At 43.5% G+C, this 23070-nt stretch overlaps 1 protein-coding gene across 1 annotated transcript; it reads left to right on the plus strand.

Annotated features, from left to right (window-relative positions):
* Nucleotides 1–20962: 20962 nt before the first annotated feature.
* Nucleotides 20963–23062, plus strand: LOC129496036 (disintegrin and metalloproteinase domain-containing protein 1a-like; the record flags this gene model as incomplete). Its single annotated transcript, XM_055304338.1, has 1 exon — nucleotides 20963–23062. A coding segment is annotated over exon 1 (2100 nt), but the record flags the coding sequence as incomplete, so codon positions are not given.
* Between the last annotated feature and the right edge of the window lie 8 nt (nucleotides 23063–23070).

The raw sequence follows: 23070 nt of genomic DNA on the forward strand, positions 1-23070 counted from the left end.
GACTGCAAAGCTCCAGGAAATGGTGGTAGTGTGGACAGTGGTCCCCCCAGCAAATCACCTAATAATGAAAATCTAAGTGCAGGAGGAATTGCCATTCCTACTAAACGTACAAGTGAAATGAAGATTCTTGGCAAGGTAATTTTCATACTCCCCGCATTTCTTTTACTATTATTGTTGATTTCAATATTTTTCATTAGCCTTAGGGCTGGAATTGAGTCAATAGAGACTCCAGGGGGATCCTCAGAGGTGACCTCAGAGACCACAACGACTACTGAGGCAACAGAGTTCCTAACACAGGACTTAGGAAAGAACGTTGCAAATGTTTCAGAGATGGGTCCAGAGAAGGAGCCACAGGAAGCCCAACCACCAGAGGAGCCCTCCCCACCGCAGGAGGAGCTGTCGCCACAGGAGGCGCCCCCACCCCAGGAGGCCCCCCAACCACAGAATACACCCGAACCACAGGAGACCCCCGAACCAAAGGAAGCCTCACCCCCAGAGGCCTCTGCAACCCTGGACACCCCACCCCCGGATGCCCCTCCACCCCCGGATGCCCCTCTACCCCCCGACACCTCTCCACCCCCGGATATCCCTCCACCCCCCGAGGCCCCACTGCCTGAAGTCCCAGGAGAGCCTGTACCATAGAGGTAGCAGGTGAAGGACAGGAAAAATCAAAGGCAGAAGAATAGTGGAGGAAGAAACTAAATACATAAAATACGTCACGCACTGAATGGGAATGAGAGGCTCATAGAGGCAAAGGTGAAGTGAGAATTGATGGCTCCAGTAGCTCTAACTGGACTATATAGTTTAGAGAAACACAGTACTCTGGGAGGAGGGGATCTAGCTTTCAATATTTATATTAGCAATTTGGTTATACATTGATACATGAAATCATAAAAAATACTGTGTAGCTTTTCCCATTTCCTGAAACCATTTTATTTAAGCTCTTCTCATGAATCATTGCTATAAATATCTTGCGTCACTTGGGTCAATTTCTGAGCTAAAATTATTTTTCAGGGCATACCATCTTCCATCTACATTGTTTGACACAATTATTGTACCTATATTATTACTATCCTGGGATTATTCAACCAAGTTACATAAATGCATTATTTTAGGAACATTATCTTTTGAGTACTCTAATTTGCCATGACAGTTTCTATTCATGAAATAGAGGTAAGCTGAAATAAATAAAAGACAATGTTTGGATGAAACATCACTTCAGATCGGATGCCGCTTAGTAATTGGGGATTTTTCTATATTGAGGCTCACTGGAACAGGCTGCAGCTGAATCAGGGATCCAGCTGTATGGGGTAGTCGGGGCAACAGAGGCCAGGGGACATACACAGTGTTGAATTCATGTTTGACTTTTGTTTATTCTCTTGGTTTCTTAATTTCTATATTAAAGGTGATATATATTCACTGGTAAATCATGGGAAACCCAAATTAAAGGTAACACATAAAATTGGTAAATCTATGTAGAGAGATCATAAAGCATATATAACAATAAGAATTCCATTCTATCCAAGACACTGTGAAAAACACTTCACATTTGTTGTCTTAATTTTATCCTCCCATCTGTCCTCTGAGACCTCCATCTTCTAAAAGAGGAAACAGACCCCAAAGAGTTCTGCTCTAGAGTTAGCAACAGGTGGAACCTGTGTCTTGCCCAATGTACAACTGAATCTACATTCCCCACTGCTTCATGAGCCCTTCCTTCAATTAAAAAGAAAAAAGGTGACCACTTTAAAGACAATCGATATGTCCTTTATGTGCCCAGGACATGGCTTCTTCCTCAGTGACTCTGAGGAAACTAAAGCCATACCAGATGGGTGCTTGATCACTATCGTGAACCTACCAGACTGTGTACTTGTTACCAATGAAAGTGCCTTTCCCCCTATTACGTCCTGACGTCATGGAGTGTCAGGTTTTATCTTATTCAGCTCTGAGGTCCCAGCTCACTGTAGGTGCTCAGTAAATGTTGACCACGTGAAGGACTTTAAAATAGGAGGGTAACTTCTATGAATGCCACTTGCCAAAACCTTGCTCGGGTGCAGTGTTGCTTCAGGTTGAGTGTTCTGAGTCTCGGGGAAGTTCCTGAGCATCAGTCCCTGATGATACACTTGCTGAGTCCCTCTTCTAATGCCTGACACACATGCGCAGAAGAGAACAGAAAAAAAAAATTCCGTTAAGACGTGATTTCTGCCTTCAAGAAGCTTCTGTTAATTACTTTTGCTGGAACAAAACTAAACTTCAGGGCAAAATCCAAACTCAGGACTTCGTTATGTAAGATTCCAGGTCATGGGATTTGCTGCTAACCAAATCTCAGCGTGTTTTGTGCCAGAAGATCAGGATGCATGGTGAAAAGACACCATTAGTTGGTAGTCAGCCGAGAGTTGTGACGACAAGGACGACAAGGGTGAAACTGAGTAAGTGAAGGTCTCCACTTGTAAACTTACACATGTGATTTGGGACTTTTGAAAAAGATGTGGAGGATTTCTGCTGAGAAGCACTTCAGTGGAGAGCAGGAGGGGTGACTTTCCTAACTGCACATGTGATGGTGACTATGTTAAGAGTTAAAAAGCATCACATATTTTTACTAGCTTCTCAAGCATAAGGGAATCATGATTTAGATAGGGGGTAATTATGCTTAGCTAATTTAATGGTGTTCTTTAAAGACCAAAAGTCAGATAGATAATTGGGAAACTATCAGTAAAACCTATTTAAACTCCACAACATGAATACCTGGGTGGCTCAGTCAGTTAAGCATCTGCCCTCGGCTCAGGTCATGATCTTGGGTCCTGGGATCCCAGCCCCTGGTTGGACTCCCTGCTCAGCGAGGAGTCTGCTTCTCTGTCTTCCTCTGCCTCCACCCCTACGCTACCCGCACTCACCCTCTCTCTCTCTCTCTCTCTCTCTCATTAGTAAATGGAATATATATATATATATATATATATATATATATATATATATATATATTTTAGTAAATGGAATCTTAAAAAAAAAACCCAAACCAAAAAACTTCACAATATTTACATCAAACTTTACAAAAATTTAGCAAATATGCAAGTTGTAAGTTGAATAAACTTTTTTAGTTGCTGTCCTATGACTGCAAGATGAGGTTGAAGGCAGGAAACAAAGGTCAGGACAGGCTATTTGAATGAAGTTCCTCTAAAAAAGTGATAGAAAATTGGACGTATTTATAAACTGTCAGATGAATCTATTTTTTAAAGATTTTATTGATTTATTTGAGAGAGAGAGAGAGGAAGGAGAGAGAGCACAAGCAGGGGGAGCGGCAGAGGGAGAGGTAAAAGCAGGCTCCCTGTTGAGCAGGAAGCCTGATGCGGGGCCCAATCCCAGGACCCTGAGATCATGACTTGAGCCAAAGGCAGATGCTCAACCGACTGAGCCACCCAGGCACCCGTGTCAGGTAGATCTTAAAGTGTGTGGAAACCCTAAATCTCAGGGATTGAAGGTTGAAGTTCTTTAGCATATGCTATGGCAGGGAGGAGACCAATTTTAGTGTGGGCACAAGAAGGGAGGTAGGGTAACTTGGGTTCCAGGTTCAGCGTTCTGCATTTTGTGTGACTGCTTCTACAAAGCACACTCTTTTGTCTGATCCTCCGCCCCCCCACCCCATTACGTTTGGGGTATTCTGAGGCGTTCTTGCTTCCTTGTTCCAATAACCTGTGTGAGTAGTCACTAATGACTCAGCCAGCTGCACCTAAGAGATTCTGACAGTGACTCCTTGCCGTCCTTTGCCCCGCCTTCCCTGAGTGGTTATTGTCCTCTCTCTGCTCCCTAAGGCTGGTGGAGACCGAGGCCCTTCCCTTAGTTTCCCAAAGCACAGCCAAGTCCAGGCTCTAGATTTTTATCCAGGTTTAGAGGGAACAAAGGGAAACTACAGTGTGGAAAATAAAGTATTTGGCTGTGGCCAATATTAAAGTTCTTGGAGTCCAGACGTCTTGCCCCTCCCTCGGAGACTTGGACAGGTCCTCTCTTTCTTTGGACGTCCCCAACGTGACATCTTTCCTTGTCCATGCAGGAGTACTTTGGGAATGTCCTCAAAACTTGGAGCCAAACACCAACCTCCCTTCTGGGGCTCAGTTGAAGGAAAGTAAAAGATTTATGTTAAACACAGGTGACCTCATCAACCCCATAGGGGTGCAGTTCTGCACTAAATAAAGTTTTGCACTCATCACCAAAAATTTTTTTCATCTGCAAAATTTCTTGACACCATGTTAAAAGTTAAAATTAAAACTTAATGGTATTTACAAACTTCAGAATTTTAGTGTTTCCTTTGGGCAAATATGCTCACTGAAATGTTTTCTCAAAACCAAGAGCAGACTTCCTTCAAGAATGTTTGCAAAGTGCCGACTCTTTAAAATTACTATTGCCCCTGCTTCTGGACATAAGGCTTTAAAACTTCTTGGACCAGGGAAGAATGGGGGGAGAAAAAGGTCCAATACCACTTTTGTTATTTAATATAATTATGGCAGTCTTACATGAGGAGGTCATGTGTAAGGACATGTATGAGGACCAAGAAGGCATTGGATTAGTTTGTGAGGCAGAAAGCCATGGGTGAGTCTTCCCACAGTTAGAAAACAATTTTCCAAATACTTACAAAGGAAACATCGGAGGCGGAATTATGACCAAGTGTTTGCAAACAAATGCCTGTTTTACTGCTGGAAACTACCTAACCGGGCTCTCTAGTGACCTTCCTGAGGTTCTCCAGACACCGACTGTGTCACCACAGCCTGGAGTTCAGGAACGTCCACTGCTCTCTCGTTATCTAGGGTAGTAAACCTGGTGAGGCATTAAAGGGCTCCGACAACTGGGTCCTCCTGTCCACTTCCAGCCATTATCTCCTATGACTTTTGAAAACAAGCATGTCCTCATTTCTCCTATTCGTATGTCTGACAGGGAGGACCTGTGTTCTCGCTATATGCCACGGCCACTTGTCCCTCTGGGCTTTTGATTCTATCAAATGACCTTACTCTTCCCTATGCTCACTTGGTTCAACCTTCCCAGCTCCAGCGAGGCTCTTGAAATTGCTCCAGCATACCTTTCTCTACTTTTTTGAAGGACACATGGGTTCTCTTTGAGAATACTCACGGAAAGAACCTATAGGGCAGTCAGTCTGAAACAGACCATCAAGGGATTGTTTTCTACAGAACAAGGGAGCATCCATCATCCTTGTCCTTGAGTGAAATGACTGGGTGACGGGCACTGAGGAGGGCACTTGATGGGATGAGCACTGGGTGTTATACTCTATGTTGGCAAACCGAACTTCTACATATATATATATAATATATATATATATATATATATATTCAATATTCATATTGAATATACAATATTCAATATTGTATATATATATTTTTAAAAAGAAATCTCCAATTAGTACGTTGAAAGTGAGAAATGTGTGTACCCATGCAACATGTTCTCAGAACCTCAAAGTCTGAAGGTACTCATGCTTTGGTGGAGAAATGGAAAGAAAGCTTCTCAAGACACAGGAGGAGTGAGCTGCGAAGCCACAACTTTTCTTCTAGTAATGCATTTTTGGTCACCTACTAATCACGAACTAGGTGTGAGTGCAAACAGTTTCCCATGAAAAAGGGAAATAATAAAAGGCACAGTGTCAGTGCCAGGGGACGGGAGAGAAGGCTCTCCCTCATGCTTATCCACCTAAAGCCCTCCTTTAGGGTTCCCCAGGTAAGGTAGGTCATCAGGAAACTACGGAAATGCAAACAAAGATGCCAAATAAAGCAAAGGCTACCAATTAATCCTATGCTTTGGAAAAATGACAGTGGATCCCAACTTTGAGGTAACTGATGTGTCATGGTTTAAGGGAAGCCTACAGACAGGAATCTCTTTATAAAACTGTTGCAACAAAAAGATGCCAGTACATTAGATCTCCCAGCTATTCAGGGGAACTCTATTGCAGAATTTACATTTTTATGTAACAATGCATATATATATATATATATATATATATGTATACACACACACATATATATATAAAAGAAACACTTGGTTATATTCACAATTTTTTCCAAAACAGATACAATTTTTAATCATCTTTATTGTCGCGTTAGCTGTTTTTATGACCAATGTCAATGTCTAGTAGTGTTTTACAAAACAATTAAAGCGTAAGAGGAAACAATCAGCTACCTTTCCTAAACACCGTGAGAGCTCTTTTCTTCTCCTTGGATGATGCTAAGAGCATGAATGGTGTGTAAGCTTGGAGTCATGTGTTCTGATAGCCCAAAAAATCCTGCCAGAAAGGATTTTCTGAGAGCAAACAACCTTATTTAAAAGAAGAAAGTCACCTTTCTTCTGATTGAGGGGGCTTTCATATTCCCTGTCTCTAAATCCCAGGCGTTACTTTCTGGCTGATTGGTCTTAGACATCGAACTCCACTTCCTTGGGCCTAGGTTTCTGCTTCAGTAAGATGGCCACGCTAAGGATGCCCCTCACATAGTGGGTTGAGAGATTAAGTTAGGTAATGCCTGTGCTCGTATCAGGTGCACTGCTTGGCTTACAGCGGGTGCCCACATAAACACTGAGAAGATCTAAAGTCACCTGTGTCTATGGATGTCAGATTGTATGAATTCTATGTTGTTCAGCAATGGTAAGATCTATCACTACCTAGTCGTAATACTGAATTTCCTTTATACCAATGGCATTCTGGCCTATCATACACATGGGCATTTGCAAACATGTTTCTACTTCCCCTACTGAATTGAAAATCTCTGGGGTTGAGGAGGAGTAAGATTTGATTGATGTGGCAATCACTGCCTCGGGCCCAGTTACGGGTAAGACTGGTAAGGGCTTTATTCTCTTCCTTAGAGCCCCTCTCAAGAACCATGGTGGCATTGAAAGCAACGCTGCTGTTTGGGTCCTAAGTCAAGATTCTAGTTTCCTCCCTCTTCTGACTGTACCTTTAATCCTGAACGTGCAAATGGCTCAGGAGAGGTCAATTTGCACATTTGAGGCTTGCCGCCCAACCTTGATGCCTTTTTACAGAGTCTAATTTGACTATGAAACTGACACATGTCACCTTGTCTCATTCACTCACTCATTCATTCATTCATTCATTCATTCATTCCACCACTATCGAGTCCTTACCTATGAACTATTGAAATAGTACTAGGGACATGGTAGAAAATAAGACAAAGCCTCTGATCCCATGAAAGTTAAAAAAAAAAATCACAAACCTGGCAGAAACAAAAAGATAACTGTATGATGTGCCAGGGTATAATACGTGTGTGATGGAAAAGAATGGAGCACTGCAAGGGGAACAAGAGTGATGTTAGGGTGGAGTGCTATTTGAAGGCCATGGTCAGAGAAGGGGAAGAGCAGACCAGGGAGAGGGAAGTCTAAGTGGAAAAGTCCTGAGACGGGAACATGCTTGGCAATGTCTGAAGAACAGCCAAGAGGTCAGCATCATCTGGACAGAGTGGGCATCGTGTGTAGCAGTTGAGGGCTGTGAGTGGAGACAGGTCACATGAAGACTTGGTAAGGATCGTAAAGGAATTATGTTTCTATCTCAGTGGAGATGGGAAACACGGGAGGGCTTTAGCAAAGGAGTGACCAGAGCTGAGAAGTACTGAAGGATCACTCCATCTGCTACATGATCAATGAACAGGCAGGGGTAGGGCGATGGGCCATTGCATAAATAGAGAATCCTTAGAGACCTTGTGATCTGTCAAGTGGGAGATGTTGGAAGCATTGAGGAGGGTGGCTGAAGTGGTAGTGGTGAGAAGAAGCTAGATTCTGGGTACACTGTGAGGTAGAGCTCAAAGGGTTGCTGACAGAGCAGATGTAGAGTGTGAGAGAAAGGCGGCAAAGAAGGATGACTCCAGTGGCTCTGACCTGAGCAACTGCAAGGACAGAACTACCATTTACTGAGGTGCAGATGAGTGTGGAAAGAGCAGGCGTTGGACATGGTTAGTTTGAGATGCCTGTTAAACACCTATGTGGGCATGCTGGCTAGGCAGCAAGTTGACTGAGTCTGGAATTCAGGAGAGAAGTCAGCCACAGATGTCTATTTGAGAGTTGCCAGTCTGGAGATGATATCCAAGCCACGGGATTGGTTGACACTGCCTAGGGAGCAGAGTGAGCAGCTAGAGAAAGGAACAGACCTGAGGGCTGGGTGAGGATGTAGCTCCAGGGTGTTTCACGTGTAAGTGTTGATAAGATTGAGGGCTCAGGAAAGAAGTGGGAGGAGTGGCTGGTATGGTATCACCAAGAGAGTGTTGTCCTGAAAACCAAGAAAGGAAAGTGTTTTTAGAAGAGCGTTACACTACAGACTCAGTCCCAACAGCAAATTCTCTTGGCTCTACTTTCAACACATACCCAGGCTGTGACCTCTTATCTCCACTGCCCCCGACCCCCCACTGTCCAGCACACGGCCAGCCAACATCAACTCCCTCTTCTCTTCGCCAACCACATAAGTCTCTAACTGGTCTCTCTGCTTCCACCCTGGCTCTCCCAACAGCCTATTTTCTACCCAGCAGGCAGAGTGATTATTTTAAAAGGTAAGTCAGAACATACTGATCATCTTTTAAGTGCTGCCAATAGGTCCACGGTGAGGACTGAGTGTTGATCATTTGATTTGACAACAGAGACATATCCATTGGTATCCTGGAGCAGAGCAGTTTGGATGGATGGGTGGGAATGAAACTTATTCTACTGGCATCAAAAGGTAAAGGATGAGTCAAGCAAACATCTCTGAGGGTGTTCAGTGTCATCAGTATTCAGAGAAATAGAGATTGTATAGCTACAAAGAGATGTCACTACACACCCACAAGACTGGCTGTATGAAACGGAAAATTCCAAGTATTGCTATGGAGCAGTGGAAGGTCTCCTAAACTGCTTCAGGAACATAAAGTGGCATGCCACTTTGAAATAGCACTCTTAATTTTCCAGTTAAATTTATTTTCTCAAGTACCCTATAACAGCTCTTTGACTCTTAGCCCTATACACTTCTGTTTATTTGCATCATGTTACTGGACAATAATGGTCAGAGAAGCACTCTTCATAGTATTTGAAAAGAAAAGAACCCTGTGTTCACTGATCCACAGTAGAGTGTTGTGACTGATCCACACAGAGAAAGACAGGGGTAGAACAACATGGAAAGGAATGAACTATGGTGGCCCCCAAGAGAGTAAGTGTAAACTTAAATACCATGTGGAACAAAAGAGGCCACATCGCATTCGTATGAATTCATAGGAAGTTAAGAGGTAAAATGGGAAACGTTTCCAAAATGTTAAAATAAGGTCCTCTAGAAACTCCCTCCTCCACATGAGCAGTTACGACACAGGCAAATAGAGTCAAAGTCCACTTTTTGGAAGTATGGAAATTAATCAAAGACAAGGAACCATGTGAAGCTTGTTTGTTCAAACACAGAAACAGTAAAACAGCTGAATCTTGCTTGATAAGAGCAGCAAGCTACGGGAAGTTTTAGTTGCCCTAGTCCCGTATCCCACTTCCTCAGGCCCTCACTATCCTTGAAAAACAGCATCATAGCTACTCGGGTAGCTGTGAAAACAGGCAGCCTAGCACCCAGTGGACCGGGCAGAACAGTTTGAAGCCCCCCCAAAAGCTTGGGGGCCATCGAACTGTCAGTAATTTTACGTCTAGCAGTTGCCCAGAAAATCCCCATTCACAGGACGTGCCTTGCTATAAACTCTTAGAAGAAAACATAAGGCAAAAGTGTCATGGCACTGGATTTGGCCAAGATCCTTCTGATGCACGACACCAAATGTGCAGGCAACAGAAAATAGACAAAACAGGCTTCAACAAAACTTTAAAAATTTTGTGCATCAAAAAACACTATCAACACAGTAAAAAGGCTACCCACAGAACAGGAGAATATATTTGCAAATCAAGTGTCTGATAAGGGACTAATACACAGAGACACTCCTACAACTCAACAACAACAAAATAACCTGATTAAAAATATGGGCAAAGGACTCAAGGAGACACGGCTGCAAAGAGGATACACAAATGACCCATGAGCAGCACTTAAAAAGATGCTCACCGTCACTCATCATTAGGGAAATGCAAATCAAAACTACAGTGAGACACCACCACCCACCCATAAAGATGGCTTCTGTCAAAAAAAAAAAAAAAAAACCAGGAAATAACATGTCCCGTGTCGGAGAGGACATGGAGGAAACTGGAGCCCATGTGTGCTGCTGCTGAAAGTGAAAAATGGTACAGCTGCTGTGGAATACGGTGTCACGATTCCTCACAAGATCAAAAATAGACTTGTCATAAGAAACAGCAATTCCAATTCTGGGTATACACCCAAAAGAACTGAAAGCAGGGTCTTGAAGAGATATTTGCATGTCCATGTTCACAGCAGCACTATTCACAATAGCTGAAACATGGAAGCAACCTAAGTGTCCATTGATGGATGATGAACAGATAAGCAAAATGAGGCATATACATACAATGAAACATTGCTCACCTTTAGAAAGAAAAGAAATCTGACACGTGCCACAACACAGATGAACCTTTAGGACATCACGCGGAACAAAATGAGCCAGTCCCCAAAAGAAGTATCTTGTAGGATTCCACTTAGGGAGGCACTCATAGTAGTCACAGTCATAGACATAGAAAGTAGAATGGTGGTTCTTACGGGTACGGGCTGAAGGCAAGGAGGCAATGGGGATTTACAGCTTAATGACTATAGAGTGTCAGTTATAAGTTATAAGAGGAAAAGGAGTCCTGGGGATTGGTAGTGGTGACGGTAGCACAACATTAAGAATCTATCTAATGCCACTGAACTGTGCACTTAAAAACGGCGACGATGGTAAGTTTTATGCTATGTGTGTTTCAACCCAATAAAAAAGAAAATAGGGAGAACAAAAATGAAATACTTCTTCATTCTGAGAGAAACACTAGCACTGGGAAAGTGAAAAGACAGCCCACAGGATGGGAGAAAATATTAGCAGATCATGTATCTGATAGGGACTAGTACCCCAAAAATATTAAGAACCCTTATAACTCAACAAGAAAAAGACACCCAATTTTAAAAGGGTACAGGATGTGAATAGACGTTTCTCCAAAGAAGAAATAAAGAATCAGTAAGACTGTGAAAGGATGTGCAATATCATGAATTACCAGAAAAGTGCACATCAAAACTATAATGAGATACCCCTTTATATGCGCTGGGATGGCTAAAACAAAAAGACAGGCAAGTATCAAATGTCGGTGAGGATGTGGAGAAGTTGGAATCCTCATTCACCGCTGGCAGGAATGTGAAATTACGAGGCTGCTTCAGAAAACAGTTGGGCAGTTCCTCAAAAGGCCAAACATAGAGTTAACACATGACTGAGCAATTCCACTCCCAAGTACCTACCCAAGGGAAATGAAAACATATGTCCAAGCAAAAACTTTTTTTTTTTAAATTTATTTATTTACGATAGTCACAGAGGGGGGCGGGCAGTGACACAGGCAGAGGGAGAAACAGGCTCCATGCACCGGGAGCCCGATGTGGGATTCGATCCCGGGTCTCCAGGATCGCGCCCTGGGCCAAAGGCAGGCGCCAAACCGCTGCGCCACCCAGGGATCCCTCCAAGCAAAAACTTGTACTCAAACTTCCACGGCATATTATTCACAATAGCCAAAAAGTGGAAACAACCAAAATGGTCGACTGCTGGATCAAAAAAATAAAAATAACATGTGGTTCATTCATTCATTCAAAAAGAATCTATTATTTGGCCCCAAGGAAATGAGGTACTGGCACATGCTACACAGCTCATCCTTGAAAACATATGATGTGAAATAAGGCAGTCACAGAAGACTATGACATGTAGGAGTGCATTGCTATGAAATACCTGGAACAGACAAAGTCCTAGAGCTAGAAAGTACACTGGTGATGGCCAGGGGCTCGGGGAGGGGAGAATGAAGAGGGACTGGTAATGAACATGAGAATTTTCTTGAGAGGGTGGGGAAAAGCTTCTAAAATCGACCGATGTGATGGTTACATAATTCCCAGAACATGCTACAAACCACTGACCTGGACTCTTGGTATGTGAATTGTATCTCAACAAAGGTGTACTGTTGACAAGCTAAAATAAAAGTACACAATTACACTGGCGTGCATATTTAGGAAGCAAGGCACTTTTTTAAAAAGTGAGAAAGTAGTTACCATAAGAGACAGGATCATGATTATCTCTGAAGCAGGAGGCTTTGTGACTGGCAATGGCACACAGGTGATTTCTACGGAGAAATTGATGATTACTGCACTGGTGCTGCACATATACAGCTGTTTTGCTCCCTCAGTAAAATATACATAACATAAAACTAACCATCCTGGCCATTTTTAAGTGTACAGGTCGGTGGCATTATGTACATTCACACTGTTGTGTGGTCATCAGCACCATCCATTTCCAGAACCTGTCATCATCCCAAACTGAAACTCTGTACCCATTAGACAATAACTTCCCCGTTACTCTTTCCCCCAGCTCTATTCTAGTAGAGCTCTATTCTACTCTGCCTCCATGAACTTGACTATTTGAGGAACCTCATCCAAAGGAAATCACAGAGGAGGAGGAGTTAAGATGGCAGAGGAGTAGGGGACCTTAATTTTTGTCTGGTCCCTGGAATTCAGCTAGATAGTTACCAAATCATTCTGAACACCTGCAAAATCAACCAGAGATCTGAGAAAAGAATTGCTGCAATTCTACAAACAGAAAAGTGACCACTTTTTGGAAGGTAAGAGGTGAGGAGACGTGATCCGGGGCAATACATGGGAAGATATAGGGCAGAGGGGTGGGAACTTGCGTGAGGAGGCTACCGCAAAGTATTATGAGCAGTAGAGCACAAAATCAGAACTTTTAGAAGTCTGCTACAATAGAGGACACCCCTGGCTTGAGGGTGCTCAGGTGGAGAAGCAGGGTGGAAAACCAGGTCGGACAGCATGGCCTCAGGATCCCCAGGGTCACCAGAAGAACGGAGGCGCCTGAGTGTGGCAGAGTTTCCAGGCATGGGAGCTCGGAAGCTGGCTGAAAGCAGCGAGTCCAGGAGCTGGCTTTCTGCTGTGTGTTGTCATAAACTGTGAACTGCTGCACGGTCCTACTATTGTGCCCTGGGCAGGGGCCCAGCAAAAGGCGGAAGCTGGGCCAGACACCCCCGCCCCTTTCTTGGGAGGAACGGTGTGGGTCTGTGCCATGGGAGTCCATGACATTTGGAGACTCAAAACTGGGTCATGTGCCTGAGATAAAACAGTCGGTCACAGGCTGGGTGAACAAAGAGTTCAGATGAAAACCAGGGAGACAAGAGTGATTGACTGCTTTTCTGTGAGGGCTCACTGAAGAGCGGGGGGTGTGAACTTCAGGCTAGAGATCAGTTTGCCACCATTTTCTACCGCCCCCCCTCCCTGCCCCCGCCATAGCTCCTGAAAGCCTTTGGGAGCAAAACAGAGTCACATAGTGTAATCCAGAGTTGCTTATGCTGAGCCCAGCCCCCTGGTAAGGGGGGTGCAATTCTACCCAGGCAAGGACACCTGAGAATCAGTGCAATAGGCCCCTCCCCCAGAAGACCAGCAGGAACAACTCATTAGCACCAAGTTTACCGATCATAGAGATTGCAAAAGTTCAGCTTTTGCGGAAAACAGGATATATCATTCATGGTTTTAAAAAATTATTCTTTAATCTTTTGCTTTTATTGTTTTTCAGCTAGTTTCTTATTTTTTCAATTCTCTGTTCAATTCTTTAAAATTTTTTTAATACATACATTTTTAATTTTTGTTTTCCTTTCATTGTATTTTACTGTATTTTAGAGCCTGTATGTATAAACATATATACTTATATGTTTTCCTTTCTTTCCTATTTTGAGATCTAGTTTCTCTTAACAAACAAGCCAAAACATACCCAGGATCTAGTTTATTGTTTTGTTTGTTTTACTTCTTGTTTGATTTCTTATTTCGTTTTGTTTCTGTTTTCTTCTGGTTAGTCCTGTTTGTATTTTCTGGTGCTGCTGTTGTTATTTTTGTCTTTCTCTCTCTTTCTTCTATTCTTTTTGGACATAATTTTGAGATGGAGAAACTCACTCACCCCAAAAGAAAGGACAGGAGAAAGTACTACTTGCTGCCAGGGATTTAATCAATATGGATATAAGTAAGATGTTGCAGTGAAATTCAAGACAATGATTATTAAGAAATATGCTTGGAAAAAAAGCATAGAAGACAGCAGAGAATCCCTTATTGTAGAAATAAAATAATTAAAATCTAATCGGGTGAATATAAAAAATGCTATTACTGAGATGCAGTTAAAAAGAGAAGGTCTCACAGCCTGGATAAACAAGGCAGAAGAGAGTGTCAGTGATATAGAAGATCAAATGATGGAAAACAAGGAAGCTGAGAAAAAGAGAGAAACTAGTACTGGATCACAAAGGGAGACTTTGAGAAATCAGTGATACCACAGAGTGAAATAATGTTCAAATAATACGGGTCCCAGAAGATGAAGGGGGGCAGGAGGCTTATTTGAACAAATTACAGCTGAGAACTTCCCTAATCTGGGGAAGGAAACAGGCATTCAAGTCCAGGAGGCACAGAGAACCCCCCTCAAAATCAATAAAATAGGTCAACACCCCAACACAGAATAGTGAAGCTTGCAAATTTCAGAGATAAAGAGAAAATCCTGAAAGTAGCCTGAGACAAGAGGTCTTTAACCTATAAGGGTAGAAACATAAGGCTGGCAACAGACTTGTCCACAGAGACCTGGCAGATCAGAAAGGACTGGCATGATATATTCAATGTGCTAAAGGGGGAAAAAATGCAGCCCAGAATACTTTATCCAGCAAAGCTGCCATTCAGAATAGAAGGAGAGATAAAAAGTTTCCAGGACAAAGAAAAATTAAAAGAATTCATGAACACTAAACCAGCCCCACAAGAAATATTAAAGGGGATCCTTTGAGTGAAAAGAGAGCCCCAAAGTAACAAAGCTCAGGAAGGAACAGAGATAATCTACAGAAACAGCAGTGTTACAGGTAATACAATGGCACTAAATTCATATCTTACAATAGTTACTCTGAACATAATGCTCCAACCAAAAGACACAGGGTATCAGATTGGATTAAAAAAAAAAAACAACAAGACTCATCTTGCTGTCTACAAGAGACTCATTTTAGACCCCCAAAACAGGGGATCCCTGGGTGGCGCAGCGGTTTGGCGCCTGCCTTTGGCCCAGGGCCCGATCCTGGAGACCCGGGATCGAATCCCACATCAGGCTCCTGGTGCGTGGAGCCTGCTTCTCCCTCTGCCTGTGTCTCTGCCTCTCTCTCTCTCTCTCTGTGTGACTATCATAAATAAAAAAAAAAAATAGACCCAAAAACACCTCCAGATTGAAAGTGAGGGGGTGGAGAACCACTTGTCATGCTAGTGGACATCAAAAGAAAGCTGGAGTGGCAATCTTTCTATCAGACGAACTAGATATTAATAAGAGATGAAGAAGGACATGATATAATAAAAAGGTCTATCCAACAAGAAGATCTAGCAATTATAAACGTTTATGCCTCTACCTTGGGGGCAACCCACTATATAAACCAATTAATAACAAAATTAAAGAAACATGTTGACAATAGTAGCAGACTTTAATACCCCACTCATGGCAATGGACAGATAATCTGAGCAGAAGATCAATAAGGGAACAAGGGCTCTGGATGACACCGTGGACCAGATGGACTTCACAGATATATTCAGAGCATTTTTTTCTTCTTTAGGTTTTATTTATTTGGGAGAGGGACAGAGAGACAGAGACAGACAGACAGAGACAGAGACAGAGAGAGAGCACATGAGTGGGACGGAGGTGGGGGAGGAGCAGAGGGAGAAGCAGATCCTCAACTGAGCAGGGAGCCTGCTGCGGAGCTCGATCCCAGGACCCCGAGATCATGACCTGAGCTGAAAAGAGCTACTTAACCGACTGAGCCTATTCAGAGCATTTCATCCTAAAGCAAGAGAATGGACATTCTTCTCAAGTGCACATGGAACATTCTCTAGAAGAGATAGATCATACACTGGGTCACAAATCAGATCTCAACTGGTACAAAAAATTGAGCTCACACCATGCATATTTTCAGAACACGATGCTTTAAAACTTGAGTTCAATCACAAGAGAAAATTTGGAAGGGACACAAATACATGGAGGTTAAAGAGCATCCTACTAAAGAATGAATGGGTCAACCAGGAAATTAAAGAAGAATTTAAAAAATACATGGAAAGAAATGAAAATGGAAACACAATAGTTAAGAATCTTTGGGCTGCAGCAAAGGCAGCCCTAAGAGGGAAGTATATAGCAATACAGGCACCTTCCTCAAGAAACAAGAAATGTCTCAAATACACAGCCTGAACATACACATAAAGGAGCTGGAAACAGAACAGCAAATAAAGCATAAATCCAGCAGGAGAAGAGAAATAATAAAGATGAGAGTAGAAATCAATGACATAGAAATAAAAAAACAACAACAGTAGAACAGATCACAAGGAAACTAGGAGCTGGTTCTTTGAAAGAATTAATATGATCGACAAACCCCTAGCCAGATTTATCAAAATGGAAAGAGGCCTTCCTCCCAAACAAACAAAATCATGACTGAAAGAGGAGAGACCACAACCAATACTGGAGAAGTACAAGCAATTATAAGAGAATATTATGAGCAATTATATGGCAACAAATTAGGCAATCTGGAGGAAACAGATGCATTCCTAGAAACACATAAACTACCAAAACTGAAACAGGAAGAAATAGAAAACCTGAACAGACCCACAACCAGCAAAGAAATTGAAGCAGTAATCAAAAACCTCCCAACAGACAAGAGTCCAGGGCCAGATGGCCTCCCAGGGGAATTCTACCAAACTTTTCTTTTCTTTTACTCTTTAAAGATTTTTGGCTTATTTATTCATCACACGCACATACACACACACACACAGAGAGAGAGAGAGAGCAGAGAGAGAGTGAGAGAGAGAGAGAGGGAAGCAGAGACATAGGCAGAGGGAGAAGCACATCGGCACGCCCGATGTGGGACTCGATCCCAGGACCCTGGGATCATGACCTGAGCCAAAGACAGATGCTCAACCAACCACTGAGCCACCCAGGCGCCACTCCACCAAACATTTACAGAATAATTAATTCCTTTTCTTCTGAAGCTGTTTCAAAAAGATAGACATGAAAGGACTTCCAAACTCATTCCACGAGGCCAGCAATACCTTGAACTCAAAGCCAGACAAAGACCCCACCAAAAAGGAGAATTACAGACCAATATCCCTGACGAATATGGATGCAAAAATTCTCTCCTAGATACTAGCTAATAGGATCCAAGAGTACATTAAAAGAATTATTCACCATGACCAAGTGAGATTTGTTCCTGGGATGCAAGGGTGGTTCAACATTTATTTTTATTTTTATTTTTTTAAAGATTTTATTTATTTATTCATGAGAGACACAGAGAGAAAAAGAGGCACAGACACAGGCAGAGGGAGAAGCAGGCTCCATGCAGGGAGCCCAACGTGGGACTCATCCCAGTTCTCCGGGATCATACCCTGGGCTGAAGGTGGCGCTAAACTGCTGAGCCACCCGGGCTGCCCTCAACATTTATTTTTAACAACAGCTTTTAACACCAGCTTTGTTGATATATAACTCACACTGGACAGCCACATGCAGAAGAATGAAACAGGACCACTTTCTTACACCATACACAAAAATAAACTCAAAATCAATGAAAGACCTAAATGTGTGGCAGATATCCATCAAAATCCTAGAGAAGAACACAGGCAGCAATCTCTTTGACCTCAGCTGCAGCAACTTCTTGCTAGACACGTCTTCAAAGGCAAGGGAAACAAAAGCAAAAATGAACTGTTGAGATTTCATCAAGATAAAAAGCTTTTGCACAGCAAAGGAAACAGCAAAACTAAAAGGCAACCTATGGAACAGGAGAAGATATTTACAATTGACATATCAGATAAAGGGCTAATATCCGAAGTCTATAAAGAACTTTCAAACTCCAATACCCCCGAACCAAAAACTGCAGTCAAGAAATGGGCAGAAGACATGAATAGACATTTCCCAAAGAAGACGTACAAATGGCTAATAGGCAGGTAAAAACAAAACAAAACAAAATAAAACAAAACAAAACAAAAACCTCAACATCACTCGGCATCAGGGAAACACAAATCAAAACCACAATGGGATACCACCTCCCAGCTGGTCAGAATGGCTAAAATTAACAACTCAGGAAACAGCAGATGTTGGCGAGATGCGGAGAAAGAAGAACCCTCTCACACTGTGGGTGGGAATGAAAACTGGTGTAGCTGCTCTGGAACACAGTGTGGAGGTTCCTCAAAAAGTCAAAAATCAAGCTACCCTACAACCCAGCAATGGCACTACTAGGTATTTATGCAAAGGCTACAAACATAGTGGTCCAAGGGGGCATCTGGACCCCAATGTTTACAGCAGCAATGTCCATAGTAGCTAAACTATGGAACAAGCCCAGATGTTCACTGACAGATGAATGGATAAAGAAGACGTGGTGTGTGGACACACACCCCCACACACCCACACACAGATGGAATACTATTCATCCATCTAAAAGAATGAAATCTTGCCATTTGGAATGACGTGGATGAAACTAGAGGGTATTATGCTAAGTGAAATAAGAGTCAGAGAAAGACAAATACAAGATCTGACTCCTATGTGGAATTTAAGAAACCAAACAGATGGACACAGGAGAAAGGAAGGAAAAATAAAATAAGATGGAAACAGAGAGGGAGACAAACCATAAGAGACTCGACTATAGGAAACAAACTGAGGGTTGCTGGAGGGGAGGTGGGCTGGGCAGGGGGGACCGGGTAACTGGGTGATGGGCCGGCCGTAAGGAGGGCACCTGATGGAATGAGCACTGGGTGTTATATACGCAACTGCTGAATCCCTAAATTCTGTCTCTGAAACTAATAATACACTATATATTAATTACATTGAGTTTGAATAAAAATTTTTTTAAATAAATGAAATCATAAAATATTTGTCCTTTTGTGTCTGGCTCGGCTGTTCTCTTTCAAATAACTCACTGTAAAATACATTTACATTTTATGCATGCTTTGTGTTTGTGCTGTGATTCAAAGTAAAACATTTCAGAAAAGAAAAAAGTAGCGGTGCAAACTGGAACAGAATGTTTATACACTCTTTCAAAGAGTTTCATTTTGAAATGGAAAAGAGAAATTGGATGCAACTGGAGAGTGATATAGGCTGAGAAGGATGGTTTCATAAGGGCGAGATATTACAGCATATGATGAGACTGGATCCAATGGACAAACAGATGTTTAAGATGTCAAAGGGAGGGACGCCTGGGTGGCTCAGCGGTTGAGTGCCTGCCTTCGGCCCAGGTCGTGATCTCCGGATCCGGGATCCAGTCCTGCATCGGGCTCCCTGCGAGGAGCCTGCTTCTCCTTCTGCCTATGTCTCTGCCTCTCTCTCTCTCTCTCTCTCTCTCTGTGTGTGTGTCTCTCATGAATAAATAAATAAATCTTAAAAAAAAAGATGTCAAAGGGAGAAGGGAGAACTGGAAGAGTGAACAAAGTCCATGAGCAACTGAATGGGAAGGAGACTCTGCATACAAGCAGAAGGATCGGCCTTAGATTGGAGCATGGACAACTTATCCACTACAGTGGAGGAGACTCTAGATACAGGTGGGCTCACCTGGCATCTACATGTAGAAGTACTCATCGGATTGCTTCCATTTTTCTCAGTGAAAGATGAGGCAGGAAGAAATCAGGAGAGTGAACTTCTGGTAAAATATAGGAAGAGGTATACACACACCGAAATCACAAATATGCCATTAGTCAGCATGGTTGTGGGTTTCCCAGAAGACACTTTTAGCCATTCAGGGCAGGCATTCAAGCAAGTACAAACAAATAACACACAACAGATGAGACATCACCGTACCCATACCAGGGTTCACTTGATAAATAATTCTTGTTCATCTACTCTTGGACAAGCCCTCTTCTAGACCCAGGGGTATAAAGATGAACAGACAGAAGAGGTCGCTGAACCCCCAGAGGCCATATTCTAACACAAGGGAGACTTTTATCAGGATTATCTAGTTCACAACAGGCACAATCTTAGTGTACCAGTATGTCAGGGCCATCTCGAGAAGGCTGTGGGCCTCTACGCACCCACCAACATGGCCATGATACTCATGCATAAGAGGAGACCGCTCTATTAGCATCCCCAGACACATGTTTGGACTGTGTTATAAACAGAACTCGAGAAACCAAACTTTGGTGATGTCAAAACAGAGAGGACTATTGGCCCTTGCCCCGTGAGTCACCAGCCCACGTGGGTCTGTCTTGTGGCCACAGTGCCACCACTCCATCTGCCTTAGCTAACAGACCAGCCTGTGAGGTGTGCATATCACTATAATGCCATCGAGGGATAAAGAACAATCTGAATTATGATGTCTGTGTATCACAGAGCAAGAGTTTTAGAAGAGGGGAAGTGAGCGACAGAGTGTGCCCACCAAAGATGTCCAATCCCCCTGGTCTGGAACACTTGGAGTTAGCCAAGCAACGGACGACCAGAGGGGTGGGGGTGGGGCATTCTGTGTGGCACAGTTGAGAAGGCATGGAGGTTTTGTTTCCACTCTCAAGGTAGGGTCTTGCATTTTAGAGTTTGCAGTCCTTCATGATTATATCAGCCTATGATGTCGGAAGGACTTTAGCCAAGGTGCACTGAAGCTGATGCTGTGGAAAGAAGTCACAGAGAAAGGACACTATCTGAAGGATAACAGATCAGAAAGACTGGAAAGGACACAGCCAGAGGCTGTGCCTCTCACAGGTAGACAGTAGCCACCCTTTATGCAGCCAGCAGAGATCTGGAGCTAATGCCTGTGACTGAGGGTCTGTGTGTCAGGGAGAGCTGCTGCTGATGGACGCAGGCCACCCACCATCAGCTGATTCACAATGGCCATATCCATGGCAGCTTCTTTGAGACACTCTGCCTCCTTCTTGTCTTCTCTGCAGAAATACCAAGTGGTTACCTACGAGGCTGGCCAAGTGTTTCAGACTTGGGCTCCCCACATGAAGGACTTGAGGCGGGCACTGGTAGCACCAGGACCTCTGTGTGTCAGGTTGGGGATTTTGTTGCTGTTGGTACTGATTTTCTTGCCAAGCTTGTACTGTGACCCTGGAACTGTATATTACTCTTCTTATGAAACAGTCATCCCCAAGAGTCTGACAGCCAAGGGAAGGGAAGGCCCAGGGGAAAAGGCATCCTATGTACTATTAATGCAGGGCCAGAAACAGGTGATTCACCTGAAGGTGAAGAGAGACTATTTTGTGAGTAACTTTCCAGTCTTCAGCTACCACAGTGGTGTCCTGGGGCAAGAAATGCCTTTCATCTCGCATGACTGTCACTACGAAGGCTACATAGAAGGAGTCCCAGGTTCTTTTGTTTCTCTCAACACCTGTTCGGGCCTCAGGGGCATCCTGATTAGGGAGGGAAAACCCTATGGCATTGAGCCCATGGACACTTCAAAACGGTTTGAACATGTGCTGTACACCATGGCACACCAAGCTCGAGTCTCCTGTAATGTCACTTCCAAAGGCAGCCAAGTGGTGTCCACCAGCCGGCAACAAGGGAGCAGGAAGCCTCGCAGTCTACAGGCACCGTCCTCCTTTTGGTCACACACCAAGTACGTGGAGATGTTTGTCGTGGTCAACCACCAGCGGTTCCAAATGTGGGGCAGTAACGTCAATGAGACAGTCCAGAGAGTAATGGACATCACCGCCCTGGCCAACATCTTCACTAGGGGAATAAACACAGAGGTGGTGTTGGCTGGAATGGAGATCTGGACCGAGGGGGACCTCATAGAAGTCCCAGCGGACTTGCGAGTTACACTCAGGAATTTCAATAGCTGGAGACAGGAGAAGCTGTTCCATCGTGTGGAGCACGATGTTGCCCACATGATCGTTGGACATCATCCTGAAGGGGATGCGGGGCAGGCATTTCTCAATGGTGCCTGTTCGGGAGGCTTTGCAACAGCCGTTGAATCCTTCCATCATGAAGATGTCCTCCTGTTTGCAGCGCTCATGGTCCATGAGCTCGGGCACAACTTGGGTATTCAGCACGACCACTCAGCCTGCATTTGTAAAGATAAACACTTTTGCCTCATGCATGAAAATATCACTAAGGAAAGTGGCTTCAGCAACTGCAGCTCTGACTACTTCTACAAGTTCCTCCGGGAACATAAAGGGGCCTGCCTATTTAACAAGCCTCGGCCCAAAGGTCGCCTGCGTAGGCAAGCCACGTGTGGAAATGGTGTGTTGGACTACAACGAGGAATGTGACTGTGGACCTGACTGTGGTAATAACCTTTGCTGTGACCAAACATGTCGGTTGAAGGAGCAGGCACAGTGTAATGATGGACTATGCTGTTTTAATTGCCAGTTCAGACATAAAGGATTCATGTGTCGCTCTGCTTTGGGAGAGTGTGACCTCCCAGAGTATTGTGATGGTTCTTCTGGTAAATGCCCCACAGACCTCTATAAGCAAGATGGTACACTGTGTGATATAATTCACTATTGCTTTAGAGGCCGGTGTAAGAACCCTGATATTCAGTGCATGGATATATATGGTTCCCCTGCAGTGTCTGCTCCAGAAGACTGTTATATTTCTATGAACAGCAAAGGTAACCGGTTTGGGAACTGTGGCTGTCCTACTGCAGTTGTCCCAAGATATGTTAAGTGCTTTGATGAGAATATATTTTGTGGGAAACTTGTATGTACAAATATTACCCAGGTACCACCAATAAAACCTTACCATACTGTGATCCAGGTAGCTCACAAAGATGACTGGTGTTGGAGCATGGATGCCTACAACATCAGTGATATCCCTGACGATGGAGATGTGCACACTGGCACTCTCTGTGCCCCACACAAAGTCTGCATGAATTACTCTTGCACTGATCATGTCGTGCTCAAGTACGACTGTGAACCAAAAGAAATGTGTAATGGGAGAGGAGTTTGCAACAATTTAAGGCACTGCCATTGTGAGGCTGGCTATGCCCCACC

This window comes from Nyctereutes procyonoides, unplaced genomic scaffold (assembly GCF_905146905.1).
Source record: "Nyctereutes procyonoides isolate TBG_1078 unplaced genomic scaffold, NYPRO_anot_genome, whole genome shotgun sequence".
NCBI classification, from domain to species: domain Eukaryota; kingdom Metazoa; phylum Chordata; class Mammalia; order Carnivora; family Canidae; genus Nyctereutes; species Nyctereutes procyonoides.